Source organism: Leuresthes tenuis, unplaced genomic scaffold (assembly GCF_036924035.1).
Source record: "Leuresthes tenuis unplaced genomic scaffold, fLeuTen1.0.hap1 SCAF_4, whole genome shotgun sequence".
Lineage (NCBI taxonomy): Eukaryota > Metazoa > Chordata > Actinopteri > Atheriniformes > Atherinopsidae > Leuresthes > Leuresthes tenuis.
Window position 1 is genome coordinate 25425741 of NW_027325358.1, and position 15357 is coordinate 25441097.

The following is a 15357-nucleotide window of genomic DNA, read 5'->3' on the forward strand; positions in this document are numbered from 1 at the left end:
TGCACTGTGGCAGAACAGGATGTACCAACAGCCCTGTTGGAAATCTGCTGTGTTCAACAAAATTTCAGTCTTGTTTAAATATTACTGTGTGTCATTAAGCTATTATGGCTCTTCACACTGATCCATACAATTTAAAATGTAATTCATTGTTTAATCTCATCTGAACATAGACTCAGAAAAAAAATTGTAACACGGTCAAGAGGTTTAATCAATATCCTATTATGCTATATTCTGATTTAAAAAAAACATATATCAAGTTTTAAGAATTTTCCAAAGACAAGAGCTTGTTAGAAATTATAGTATTTTACAAAAAGTGTCCCTAAATTGTCCTGCAGTTAGCAATGAAACATTAATAATCAAAATGTTTTTTAAAAAAAAAACAGAAATGGGAAGTGTATCATCTTTAATTCACTTTCAGTCCATGTGTAACTCTGCTTTGCATGGATCAGATAAATTTACAAAAATACGAAAGTTGGTTCCATCTAGTGTGTTAGAGGTAAGATGTGAGCATGATTATTGTAAAGACTTTGCTAAATGAACCTCATTCAGCAACTGCAGTGGACATGTGCATACTAATTTCTGTTCCGCTTGTCTTCACCGCGGCAGTAAATTAAAAAAAAGAAAAGAAAAGAGAAGAATAACATCCTATGGAGCCCTGGTCATATAATTTGCCCCCTTTTACAAAAGAAAAAAAAAAAAAACATCCCTCCATGGGAACCGGAGCATAAGTTTAATAGTAATTCTTATTAACCCATACAACTGCTGGGAGCCAGCAACATAAAATGCTGTTTTTCTGTTGATCTGTTTACGCTCGCCTGAGGAACTTTACCGCCGAGGGAGCCAAGACTCCAGAGTAAGAAAAACCTTTCCCTTTCTCTCCCTCACATCCAAAGTGGACTTATTATGTTACTGATGGCAGAACTCCCAGTGTGGAATTAGGACTTTGAGCTCTGATAACGTTCCTGAATCCCAGCACAGCCCTAATTTAACTGGTGGTGGTCACACACTGCTCTCTGTCTTGGCCTGAGCCAGACCAGCCCAGGAATTAGTCATTAATAGGGGGGACAACTTCATGCCGCTACTGTTTCCCATGCAGCTGAAGAAAGAATATAACTTACAATTTTCTTTGTGACGTTGAGATGTTTCAGAAATGATTCTCACATATTTTCATCCTTATTTGGGTTCCATTTGTGAGCGGTAGATGAGTGCTTGTTGTATGCCCTCTGTTTCTTCCCTCCTGTCCCGTTAATCATTTGAACTCATAACATAGTCTCAATGTTAGAAATGACCCCAGCTTTAGCTTTCACCATTATTTCACCAGTCTGATCCAATCAGATGGCTTCCTCTTCGGTAGATTATGAGTTGCTATGATGAAGAGAGGAAATCAAATCATGCTGCGGTTGCTAAGAGTGGTTATTGCTGAGTGTGGGAGAAAATGAGTGGGAGTAAGAGGGTGTGTGTGTATGCGGGAGTTATGGCAAAAGAGAAAATGGCGGGGTAACAATCCAAGTTCATAAAGTGAAACTATTAGGACACAATGGATTGATATGGCCCATAGATTCTAATGTTCTTGTCTGGCTTAATGAAATTCCCTTGATTGCATCAGCTTTGCAAACAGCAGCACATATATAGATGTGTACATTCTCATTACAGTGTGCTCATTGCTTCCCTCAGGCTCTCCTGACAGGTGTGGCTCCCACACACAGACTCACATAGATAAACATTCACACACACACAACCAGTCCCTACAGGGCATTTTCCCTATCCTGGGACTGCACAATGGCCACTTTGTACACACCAGCCCCACCGCCTTCCAGCACATCCCTCTTTAAATGGGAGATTATGCAAATGAGCTCACACCACCGCACCCCACATGTAAGTGATGTGCATTCAGTGAAATCTATAGTCTGGTCTACGGGAGCACGTATGGGAGTCTCACTGTGAGATGGACGTGGCCTAAATACGCAGTCAACATCCAAAGTGCTGGAACCATACAAGAATTTTTCTTCTTTAGGTCACATGCTGTGCTTCATATTCAACGTTCAGTTATTCTTTTACCCCAGATATGTCTGGGAAATGTCTCCTTGTACCAGTAAAAACAAAAATGTTTGTTTGGCCGGCAGGTGAATTTCTCAGCTGAGAAAATAAAAGGTATTCATCTGATTTGTGGCAGCTGTGAGCAGACTGAAGGAGGAGCACTCAAATGATGGTGCTTGGGAAATGTTAATTAAACAATTTCATTTGTATTTTTCCATATTCATAAACAAGACTTCCTGTGATATTGTAGTTATGTTGAGTTGGCATCATTAATTTTACCAGTTTAAGTTTAGACCATTTTACATTTCGTTATCCTCTTTATGAAGTTTTGGGGGGGTTCAGAAACGTTTCTCAGTATGTTTTTTTGGGTGTGTTTTTGAATAGAAAATCCAGTTTACCAAGAATAAACTATTGGATTTATATATCATATTGATCTAATTCTATCTAACCTCTATCTAATTCACGAGGTGATTATGTGTTTTAAGTGTTTGACACGAATAGTAAAGCTGTCATATAAATGGGGTGAACTGACAATATTTGGCCGTAAAATGTTTTGAGGTAAAAGTCTAAAGCTGGATAAAATAGAACCAAAAAAAGCCTCCAAACTGTACTTCATTATAGAAATTTGTGTAATTCCACTGATTAATTAACTTCAGTTACCAGCGCATTTAACTGATCAATCATGTGATGTGCATTTATTAAAAATGAGGAAAATAAAAATAATCAGCCAATGTGAGGGAAACACTATGAGTGAGCCTGAGGTCCTGTAGTGACAAGTTAATTTAGCACTTTTTAATAAGCGTCAGGCGAGCAGAAGCCACGCTCAGCACAAATATGAGAACAGCTTTCTCACTTCTGTAACTGCTGCGCAGTAAAAATGCTGCTCACACATAAAGTTGGTGTGCAGACGGAGACGTAGAGGAGATGAACCTGCATGAACACTCGCTGACAGACACCACAGGCTTGTTACATGCAGCAGTTATAGGTCCGGGGTCAGGCTGGGACACAGGTTACCACAGGGTTAAAGCCTCGCGCACATGAGAAAAACAGCAGAAACAGATTTAAGAGAGAGGTGTATGCCAAGAGTGCCATCTGTTTTAGTCGTACCCGACCCCCCCACCCCCCCTCACTTTCCACGGTTTTCGCCATCTTTGTCTTTGTGCATATTCCCCTCTTCCCATCTCCCTTCCTTTTTTTGTCAGCAGCTAAATATCACTATGCGTTATTTGTTTTCTGAGCACTGCTCCGACTTCTGAAGATAAACTATGATATAGATAGCAGATCTGAATGGGGGTGTGGCGGTGGGGGTTGTGAGTAAGTTCAAATCTGGCAGCCGTCTCAAGTGTAATGACACCTCCATCTCTGTGGAAAACCATCTCCTTTTGTCTTCACTTGCATGGAAGCTCTTTCTTTTTACTGTTTTGTTCCCAGAAAACCCATGGAACATTTGCCAACAATTTTAAGAGCTGCGAAAAGCAGTTTTTTTCTCTTCTTCTGGGTTTTTTTAAGTCTTCCACCTCGCAGGTGTTTCTTTTTAAGGCGTGCTCGACAATGCCAAGCTCGTCTTGGCTCGTCTTGAATGCCGCAGGCCTCTGGGGGGAGTAGGGAAAAGAAAAAAAAAACCAGGGTTGGAGGAATCTTATTGATTAGCAGTTGTCGCTTCCCTTTTCTTTATCTGATTGAGGCTCTCTTTTTCAGCCCCACTCTCTCCATCTCCACGCACTTTTTAAGTGGTGATGGGAAGGGGGGCTTTTAGGTCAGGCCAAGGTAGGAAAATAAGAGCAAAAGAAATGTTAACGATAGCATAAAACTCTACTGAAAGTGTCTGAGGTGTCACAGAACAAAGCTGCAGCAATATGTCTGAAAATTGGAAGTTTAAGTGTGTGTTTGTGGAAAAGTGACACTCAGAAAAGCCCAACTAGGTCAGACAACAAGTTGAGGTTAGTGCTTTTAGTCAGCAGTGTCTCATTTATAGATAGATGCCATTCAAACAAATAATTATGATTCAAGCTACATTTACAGAATACGAGAAAGAAAGAATCTGTCTTACTTTCTCTGATTGATATTATGTTGGTAATTGATACTGTTACAGTCTAGAAAGCTAGATCCAATAATATTAGGAAGACTGCTGTTCCATAGAGCCACCATGTGGTGCTTACACTTGCAACAGCCATCTTGCTGAAGGTGGAGTTTATACCTGTGTTAACTAAAATTATATTAAAACTAAGGTAAATCTGAAATGCACAAATATGTCAAAGCAGTAAGTACAATAAGTAACAACAAAGCCACAATATTGCTTATGAGAGAAACAAAAATTACTCAGATTGTTGAATTAGACTCTGATATCAGTGATATGCCGGCTGGATGGAAAGAAGCAAGGGGCAAGAGGGAGGGAGGAGGAGAGCACAGAGGGATGAGAAGAGGGAGCCGGGAAAGAAGTGCCATCTGTTTTTTTAGGGACGAGGATGACAAAAATTATAGAAGTGCTCAGAGGCAGAATGTTAGCATAGATTTGGGGTGTGAGAGGAGTCTACGTACAGGGGGGAGGAAACTGCAAGGGGCACAGAAAGGTAAGGGAGAGGTGGACAGATGGAAGACAGCGAGATGAGAGAGGGAGAAAGAGTAGGAAGCAAAGAGGAGCAGAGACTGGGTCTGGCAGCTGAGTGAGAGCGCTGGGCACGCACACATCAGGAGGGGACATGACTCGACATGCCGGCTCGGCCCAGCTGGGTCAAGACTCTGCGCTGCCATGATGTTTTGGCTTGGCACTCTCCACACTCACACAAACATGCATGCACGGGCTCAGAAACCAACAAACAAATCCAGTCCCCTCCAACCCCCACCCCGCACACTTACTCCTCATCCTCCCCTCTCCGTGTCTCATATCTAGACACGCACCCAGTCACAGGCAAACACACACATACTCACACCCAAAATGCCATGGTTTTGGCTAGCACCGGCCAGGCAGGCGAGGGCCCTGGACTAATGGAAACGCCAAACTCGTTACTCTAACGCTGGGTGACAAGGGCACCTTGGGCTGCAGATGTTCCTGCTGATGACAGATGGAGTCTGGCACTGCCAGGGGACAGTGGGCCAGGCCTGCGCCAGCTCCATGCCACCTGCACCCCTCCTCTGTACCCCTCCACACAAACACGCACACACTCCCTGCTTCCTCGCTTGGCCTATCTCTCTTGAACACTGGCGCACTGCTTCCCCCTTTTGTACCCCCACCTCCTACTTGCATGTCTCTGCCTCTTGCCATCGCTCTTCCTCTTTCACTTTCTCACACACTGGGGTGATACTCTTCCTCCTTTGCCCACTGTGAGGATGAGTATGGACACATATCTGTGACACTGGCAAAATGCGTTGGATAAATTTTGTCTGTCGCTGGAATGATCTACAGCAGCAGGAGTGCAATTTGGTGCTTCACATCATTCGATATGAAGAACTGTTTTGTTCACAGCGGCAACCTAACGAGCGCTGTGACAAAATGAGTGAGCAATGTTGACTGCCACACATTCTCTAACTGTCCTATCTGATTGCTGAATGCAATTCACAGCCATTTTATGCTTAAAAGTGCATTCCAGATTAGCTAATGCATGATGGAGACTGTGTAATGATACCATTTATCTTCATGGAAGTGGTGACAGACTCCTGGAGGTGATTCACTATCTGGCTCAAAGACACAGTCCACCAGGATAATTTGCTTTCTGTAGTTGGTAGCCAGATTACCAAAGTGTTCTCAGCTGTAAATTTGATGATAATGACGGTTTTTAAAAGGAGTTCGCTTTCAGCTCTCTGTGTAAGACTGTCTTAAATGTCAACAGTTATGATTCTCAAGAGAGATGAAAAATAATATAACTTATTTCTTGAAAGGTTTTATGGTTAGTTTTACTCATATGTACCGTTTTACTCATTGTTTCTTACATATCTTCCGATTAAATGTTACAGATGAATTGAAATCCACTGAACTGGAGTGGGTGAAGACATCAAGAGCACAGGGGGAGGTAAACCCGTGGCTAACATCAAAGTCTTTTTCTCCCAGAGAACGTGATGAGATCCTGGAAAAGTGTCTCTGCCCCAACGCCAGCAACAAATCCAGGCACATCGTCTGTCAGTCTGGGATTCCAAGTGCTGAAAGAACACCAAGACACTAGAGATTCATATGTTTGCCGTTTCATAAATTTTGATAAATCTAAGCAGGTCCAGTAGCCAAAGTTTTGTCTCCAACTTGGCCCAGAGCAGGGTTTCCCACTGTTGGAATTTGTAGACCATGCATTTTGACATTGAAATCTTATGGAAGTCCTGTAACAACAAGAAAACAATGTGCATGGAAATAATCAAAGTTTCATGGGAGCTTTTGAACTGTCAGTGTAAAACCCACTTTGAAGATCCACTTCTGCAGCGTGGCTACATCTTTTGGGAGCCTTTTTTCTGTGCTATGTATGACTGCTTTATCTGTGAAGTAACCCCCTCCTCATCAGTCTCACCCCTCTTGCATCAAGTCTGCATCCCCCCTCCATTTGCCCACTTCATCCAAAAACCATGTGTGGCACGTCATTTCAACTCCCTCCACGCAGAAGAAGGGCCCCTAACAAAACAAAACAATTATCTCTCCCCTCATTAGGACCTGGCTTGCGTCCCTCTCCCTCTCAAACTCCCCTCTTCCTCCTGCCGGACCAAGCCTTCGCTCTCCCCCTTCCGTATCTATCTGTGTGACAATAAGTTGAGCTGAGGGTCTCTTAAGTGCTTCTGGAGATGAATGTTTAGCTGATTTTAGCCTTCATGTTTCTTTTAAAGACCTCAGCAGGAACAGTGACATAAGAAGGTGGTGGCATAAAGATGAGCTTCCCAAAACAAGGAGAAAAGAATGAAGGGGCGGCAGGAGAGCAGAAGTAGTGGAACGAATGATTGCATGTAGTGGTATGAAATGGGCGCTGTTGTGTGCTGCTGAAGAGGACAGGGAATGGATGGGTTGGCAGCAGGCGGGAGAGCACAATCCGCCATGCCAGCTCTTAATTACTTTAATTGGAATCATTAGCTAAGTGAGCATGAGAGACATCACCTGCATGGCACCCAGGACCGCACCTGCCACAGTGACATCGCTATTATCATCATAGCCCAGCAGAAGGTTTGGTGACAGCTCAACATTCAACCAAACATACAAAAAAGCTATAAACACACAGATATCAAATGCATATCTGTTATGCAGGTAAGCAGTCCGTGGGTCAGTTATCTGTACAAAAAATACAAACTCAATTTAAAAAAGGTTGGGACGCAGTGTAAAATGTAAATAAAAACTGAATGCAACCATTTTAATCTTAGAAACACATGTTCTATTCATAATAGAACGCTGAAAAGCAGCAACACATCTCAAAAAAGTTGTGACAGAGGCGATGCAGAGGTTGGACAGGTAAGTGGTACTAAAAAGAAACAGCTGGAGGAACATGTTGCAACTAATTAGGCTAACTGGCAACAGGTCAGTAAAATGATTGGGTCTAAAAAGAACACCTAAGAGAGGCAGAGTCTCTCATAAACAACTTTAATCAGAGGTTCAGAAATCTCCAAAAAAATACTATAAATTGTGGAGCAGTTTCATTATGATGTTCCTCCGCATATAGCTGTCAAAACTTTGAATATTCCATCATCCATCAATGCCATCAAAAGATTCCATGAATCTGGAGACATCTCTATGCACAAAGAACACTATTGAAAGTAGATATTCAATTTTTAGGCCCTTAGGCAGCACTTCATTAAGAACAGACATGATTCTGTCATTGCATGGGTTCAGGAACACTTTCAGAAATCATTGTCCGTTCACAGATGATCATGCCGTCCGGAGGTTAAAGCTCTATCATGCAAAGAAAAAGCCATATGCGAACAGAAACACTACTGTCTTGTCTGAGCCAAAGCTCATTTAAAATAGGCAGGGGTTGAGCGGAAAACTATTTTGTGATCAGATGAAAGTTGGAAATTGCATTGTATCTTCCAAACTAAAAATGGAGAGGGACCATCTGGCTTTTTTGATCTGGCATTTTTCAGGAAAGGCATTGCATATTTCAGAAAGGCAATACTAAATCATATTCTGCGTCTATTGCAATAGCACAGCTTTGTTGTAGAAGAGTCTGCTGGACTGACCTGACCTTTGACTAATTAAAAACATTTGGTCCATGAAAATCCAGGACTGTTGAGCTGCTGGACAACATTCCGCTTCCAAAAGTCCAAAGACTGGTCTTCTCAGTTCCCAGTTCACATATTGTTTTTAAAAGAAGAGGGGATTCTACACAGTGGTAAACATGGCCCTGTCATAACTTTTTTTTTAATATGTCTTGCTGCCATCAAATTCAAGAGGAGCTAATGGTAAAATATCTCAGTTTTAAAAACATTTGGTGTGCTTTCTATGTTCTGTGTTATTTTGAATTCAATTTTGGTTTATGAGATACGCATGTTATTGATTCTGCTTTTATCTGCATCATCACAACTTTTTTTTTTATATTGGAATTTTATTTAAGAGAAAATAGAAACATTTGGGGCTGCACAGTGGGGTGGTATTTGCACCATCACCTCACAGCAAGAAGGTTTGTGGTTCAAATCCCAGCTGGTGTCTTTCTGTGTGGAGTTTGCATGTTCTCCCTGTGTATGCAAGGGTTCTGTCCAGGTACTCTGGCTTCCTCCCACCGTCCAAAAACATGCATGTTAGGTTAATTACTGATTCTAAAATTGACCCTAGGAGTGAGTGTAAGCATTGGATGGTTGTTTGTCTCGTTTTTCTCTGTGTACACCTGTGATGGACTGGCGACCTGTCCAGGATGTACCCTGCGTCTCACCCAGTGAGAGCTGGGATAGGCTCCAGCCTCCCCTACGACCCTGAGAAAATGGTGGTAGGATGGAGCCACATAAGGAATTTACTTTAAAAGCATCTGGTATTATGAGCATAACACACAGACAGACACAAATACAAAAATCTCAGTTGATCATAACAAATATCAGGTATCAGGCAGTGATGATGGAAAATCTTCAGATCGTTTACGTTTTCCACGCTGTACTGTTTCAGACTCATCTCAACATGGATTTGAGTCATCTTTTCCCAAAAGTCTACACAAAGCTTTCCACAACTATAAAGCAAAATAGATTTTGTGAATTCATCTCAAATTAAAAGCAATCATATCCTCTGTTATGGCGCTTGGAAATTAACTTTGGCACATCCTACCCTAGTGATCGGTCCTTGAGATGACACCGTCTTACATCTGTCTTTCTTAGGTCTCAGTTGATGATGAATGTATGAGGATCATTTGTGGCAGGGCACAGATGAGAGGAAGAAAAGCATTTCAAGTGCCTAAAAGAGTGTGTAATCGCTAACAGATTTTTTAAATCTGGCTGTTGAACTCAGTAATTGTACCATGGGTCTTGAAAGAGACTGAGAGACTGGTTAGGACAGAAAGAGATGGATTAAGAAACCATTACCAAACACAGCCTAAAACATGCCATCAAAAAATGCAATTAGGAAAACTCTGAAAGTTCTGGAGTGACTCAGCAACAGTCTGGACATGACAATTTAATATATGGCCCAATCTTAAAGCATGTAAGAGGTACAGGGGAAGTGTTCAGGCAACCTGATGCAAACCTGTAAATTGTTTGATATTGTTTAGGCCTAATCACATGTCTATTATCCATAACCCAAACCATTTTTATGTTTGTTTTTAATGTCTAACCTTATAATGTATAACTTTAACCAACTGCAGAAAAGTTTAAGAATAAAAAGGTATTGGTAAATGATTGCACTTGACCCTGGTTCCATGCCTCCATCCTCTCTCTGCTACCTCCTGGATTTTTGAACATTTAATAGCGTAGCAATAGCACATTTGTGACAGTTTCATGAAATTAAAAACCTTGAGCTTGTTAAAATTTATATTAAAATATATATAACAACGCTGTTGCTCAGAAAAGTTTCTGAGCATTGATACAATCCATTCTGCCATGATTTTTTCATGGCATTTTTTTGCATTAGACTTTTTCAGTCTAATGCATTTGATTGATTTACTGCGATGCCAGCACTTTAAGCAGTATAAGATTTGAGGTGACATCAACAAGTTGAAAGTCATTTTAAACCCGGGCTTTCTTAGGTTGCACTTTACACCTTGTAGTCTACTGAGATTTTCTCCACTGTACAAACACAAAGTTTTTGATTGTCACAAACAACTTTTTGTTCTAAACTTCTCCTGGCTTCAGTCATTTCTCTCACTTTTTTCTCACTTTGGATTTTTCCTTTAGGCAACCATATCAGTTTGTTCAGTTACTAGTTCAGTGGGTTGATAGCATGAAAGCAATATGTTCTTGACTGTTTGTACATTTCCAAGTTTATGTAATCTCTGTTCTGCTTCTGGTGCTATCAGATCATCTCACAGCATCTTTTGTTTATACCACGATCACTTAGTTAGATCAAGTGAGTTCGTGAAAAATCCCAAAAGCCCTTTTTACTGATTAGCTTTCACTGAAACAAGGTATTCATTTTATTATTTTCTTTAATCTAAATTTGATGTATTCCATGGTGTCTTTGTTTCAAGGGCTGCTACTATCAGTCTTGCTTCAACTGCTTTCTTTAATGAAGTCAAGCTTGAACTAAAGATTAACTGTGGTCCAACGTCTGATAAAACTATATGTAAATGATGAAAACATATATTAAAGCCTCCTGACCTGATGTGTTGTGATCGGGATGACCTCAATTTTAACATTTCTACTCATTTTTGTTGTTATTTCAAATCTAGCGTCAGATTAACAAACACTTACACATAATTGCTTATTGTACTCTAAATATTAGTTGTGATACTGTCTGCAGGGTGGTAGTTTCAGATCGCAAAACTACCAGAGAATTTCATCCTGTGACAAACTTAGATGTTGATAGGGCTACACCTATCTTTGTTCTCCCAGAACCCAGCAAACAGCCTGGCAGGTGGGCTGGCAGCCAGGCAGAATGGCAGTAGGCTGGCAGGCTTAGCCCGGGGCACCATCTCCAGCAGTGCCAACTCTGACCAGCTGGTCCAGACTAACACCACACAGCGAGTATGTACCACCGTATCTGAGGGGTGGTAGATGTTAGCCGTGGAACAGACACCCTCTCACCTAAAGCCTGACACCTAAAGCAGTACACCTGTCCTGATGGGACTTAGGTGAGAACACTCTGTCTCGCCTGTGACTTAACTCATCATCATGAAACTTGCGAATATTCATCCTGGCGTGCCCAACCACCATCCAGATTTGTTTTCAGAGAGTGCATAAGGGACCCCCTGTTCACACTCTAGCTGACGCCAGATCCGCCGTCCAGTCTGGTCCAAAGTATCATGATGGTTTCGCTCCAACCAAGTCTCAAGTGGCTGACGAAAGTCTGGAAGACTTTTGCTTTCCAGTAGTGCTCTGCTGGTTGGTTAGCTCAGAAGTAATTCAAACATAGTCCAACACGCAGTACATAAACTGCAAGGGGCATTTAGTGTCAAAATGGCTCACAGTGGTATATCGTCTCAAAAATATAGTTGCACCTATAGCTGCATAAAACATTTTTTTCAAAGTAAAACTCCTGAATAATGAGTAAAAATCTATAATACCCCATGACACACCTTGACTGAACTGATTTTGTTTGAGTTCCCCCGTCCCACACATCTCTCAACCATTTCCATGTCTGACAGTTAAAAGGCCTACACACACATTGAAAGAGCAGGCAGCTCATTGTGCGTTCTAAAGCGCTAACTAGGCCGCTTAGCACCCTGTGACGCTGATCTGATCCCTGAGGCGCTGAACTTGGCAGTGGGCCCTCCTTCTTGTGCTCCTTCCTTTCCCCTCGCCATGGGAACCAGGCCATCCTTAATGACACAGGAGTGCTCCATCGGATCCCACAATGCGAAAGGGGGCTAACATCTGTCTTGCTAAGTGGTGCACTCTCTTGTGCACCTTGTTTGTTCAATCAACAACCACCCTCCTCCTCCCTTTTCTCCTCCCTTTCCTCCCCTTCTTACTCTTCATCCCTCTTTCCATCCCTCCACAATGCCCATTTTCCCTTTATTTTAATCTATCTATTTTCCAGATAAAATTGGAAAAAGAGTGCAGTATTTTGAGAAAAGTCAGTTGGATCATGCCTCTGTTTTCAGCAACATCTTCATGATATGATTATTACAGTTGGTAAGTGAAATGACATGAAACGTGACAGAGAGTTATGACTAATACCACACAGATTTAGTTCTATACAAGTGAGAGGTTGGCATTTTACAAACAGCCCTCCTTACTGTTGAGAATTGGAAAAAGCTGAATTTGATCACAGCTCTACGAGCTTCCCAACCTCTCACCCCTCGTATTTGGAAAAATACAAGTGCCTGATTAAAAGTGGCCCCTAGTTCTTCACAGTTAAGACCTGGGCAAATATTTGTCTCATCAATCTTGGAAAATATAGCCATCAACCCAAGATGTTAATCACATGCTAATAGAATCCAAGGCACTCAATGCAAACCCCCCGTAGCGCAATGAACGCTTTCACTTTTTTCGGACGACCCACGTGAATGCAAATGGACATCTAAGCAGTCATTTTGACAGCATGCCAAGGGAACGTAAAGAGCCCCCTTCTTTATGCTCCTCTGGGAATGTATGTTGGGATGTGAGGGATGAGTTCACTTTACCAGCCCCAGGTGCCAGGATATAAATGAATAATAGGTTTTATGGGCCTTAACTGAAAGAGAAAAGCTCATACGCACATAATCACACATGCCCGTTTGCTCAAGTGCATCTGTGGTGAAGGATGTTCAAATTCCCACAACCACTCTGAAAAGACATTGGGCTTGAGAATGGCTCCTATACATAATTCAGGAGACCTTGCTGAAACAATTATGTTTGCTTACGGCTAAGTACCTATGCTCAATAGCTCGTTTGCTCTCCAGTTTGGTGCTTTCAGATGTAAGTGGTATGTGCTAAAAGTCGGTGGAACATGGCTTTTTAATAAAATATAGGAACTAACACTTGAACGCTTGAATACGAGAGTGGGCCAAAAAAAAGAGAAAAAGAAAACAACAACAACAACAAATGTTCTTTGTGTTTTTACTTGAGCTTTGCATGCAAACTAAATTGCACTTGTGAATCTGACAGTGCTGGGAGGAAACTAATGAGCAAGACCAGGCAAAAGGTATGTGGAAAAAGAGGACATTTTAATGACAATCACAGATCAAAATGTTTCTGTTTAAATTACTCTAAACAAAGTTTGGAAATCCAATATGGACAGTTTCATCTTATGCAACAGAAAACTGCATGACCAAAATACAGGTCATTTGTCGACAATCTATGGTGGGATAAGCCACCAGAAGTTTTTACCCTGAATAACATATTCAGATAAGTCAAATTCGGACACGCATACATACCGAGTACATTTAGTAGTCTTGGTCTTACAGCTTTGATACAGTTACAGATATGTGGAGGCTGCAGCCTCAGCACCCTGCTCCTCCCGCCTTGTCTCACACTTGCACTCCTCCACCACCATCACTCGCTTCTGCCGAACCTCAGCTCCACACCGCAGAGGCACAGTGACAGTTTGAGCTTTTGATGGGGCACAGCGGGAGCAGGGAGCCCTGTGGTGGAAGGCCCCTGTCCCGGGACTCAGCTCGGAAAACTCTCCCTCAGATGGGACAAAGAGGGAGCTGCACTGGCCGAAACACAGCTTGTTGTGCACTGTTACTGTTTGGCATCCATCTGCCGTCACATGCTGGGAAGATGATAAAAAAGGGTCGAGTTTAGGATAAACACAGTGGCAGCATCAAGAGTAAACAGACATCTCTCTAACTGTCAGTGAAAAATTAGCAACAATGGAAGGTTTGCAGTGTCATTTAGCCATAATGTCTTTTTGGTTTTGTTTTTCCAAATATGTAAATTCTGAAGACTTTCTGAATGAGAATTTCTTCTTCTTACCTGAGTGAAAGGCACTGCAGTGCATGTTTGTTTAGTATCTTTCAGGCTGACAGGCAGTGACGTTTTGCCCCCTTTACCTATGGCTCTCTGCCACATCTGCAGCCCTTGCTTCTTCTTCAGCTCCGTGTCTGTGGGACCTTTAGGGCGCAGGGTGTGTAGTGAATTTACAGCGCCTTTGTGGGTCGGGGCCTGACCTGGACGCCCACGAGACAGGAAAGCAGGGAAGGGCAGTCTGGAGCTGTGAGACAGGGCTCTTCTGGGGGTGATTCCTCTTCTGAAGAATCCTGACTGGGTCATTGTGCGAGGGTCCAGCTGCACAACCTTGACTGTTCCCTGGACAGGTTCATCTGGTCTGCTGCCAGATGACTCAAATTCAAACCTTGATTCTTTCACAAGAGTATTGTAGGGAAACGTAACTGCTACAGCTGTCCAACTCAGCAAAAAGATTAAACTGATCAAGAAAGCCATAGTCTGATGGAAAAGAGGATGATACTCAAAATAGGTAAGAAACTGGAATTCTATAATAATTTCAAAACTAGAATTAAGGAAAATTTTCAACAACAACATTTAAATAAAGAATAACTTTGTCTGGTGGATCAAGGTTCCGAAAGGCAACCTTGCTGTCAGTGCTTCTTCTGTGTTGTGGAGGAGCCTTTTTGTAGGCAGCTGCCAGTTCTCACCTGCGTTTTAATGCAAAGAAGGCGTCGCAGTTCCCACACCAGGGCAGAAATCACACCAAGCTTCAAAGTCCAGGTCGTGGATGGTTGCCAGACAGAGAGGGTCCTCAGATTTAAGGTAAGTATTAAAACCATGCTCATAAAAACATCTGAAAGGGTAACTTTGCTCTCTAAGTTTCAAAATGATGAAATCCAGGTTGATTTTATTGATGTAAACAGTGTTTTAGCTTTTGCTTGGAGTTTAAAACTGCAATAGATAAAGAGGTTTGATAAAAGGTAAAAATCAACATTTTAGTCCTTCTGAAGTTCTGCATAGAGTAGTTATGAGCATCAATCACCCTAAACATGTTGCCACTTTTGTAATTTTGCAGTCTTATGTGGTAGTTTCACATCTCCCTGTGCCTGTAGTGCTCAAGTGCAGTGAGACATGGTGACAGCAAAGGCCTTATGAGCTATACAAACTGTATACAACAGCAAGCAAAAACATTTTACTGATACCTCTTTCTCTGTCCTGTAATTTCTTTTAATAAAAAAAATGGTTTTTGTTCCACCAAAAATCTAACAAACAATAAAGACTGAATATGGAATAAAGCTAGATTTTGTGATAACATAACATATCAACTGATATCATACTCTATAAGTTATATCTTGAACTGAATTTGTAGATCAGATACTTTTTCAAGTCAAAGACTTACTAAAAGAACAT

The 15357-nt window shown here is 41.7% G+C and overlaps 1 protein-coding gene across 1 annotated transcript; it reads right to left on the minus strand.

Moving 5' to 3' along the window:
• Positions 1–13177: 13177 nt before the first annotated feature.
• dand5 (DAN domain family, member 5) lies at positions 13178–14608 on the minus strand. The gene is made up of 2 exons (XM_072383865.1): positions 13975–14608; positions 13178–13771 (listed from the first exon to the last, which is right to left on the minus strand). The coding sequence occupies exons 1-2, from the start codon at positions 14539–14541 to the stop codon at positions 13472–13474; spliced, it is 867 nt and encodes a 288-aa protein (XP_072239966.1). The 5' UTR covers positions 14542–14608; the 3' UTR covers positions 13178–13471.
• Positions 14609–15357: the final 749 nt, after the last annotated feature.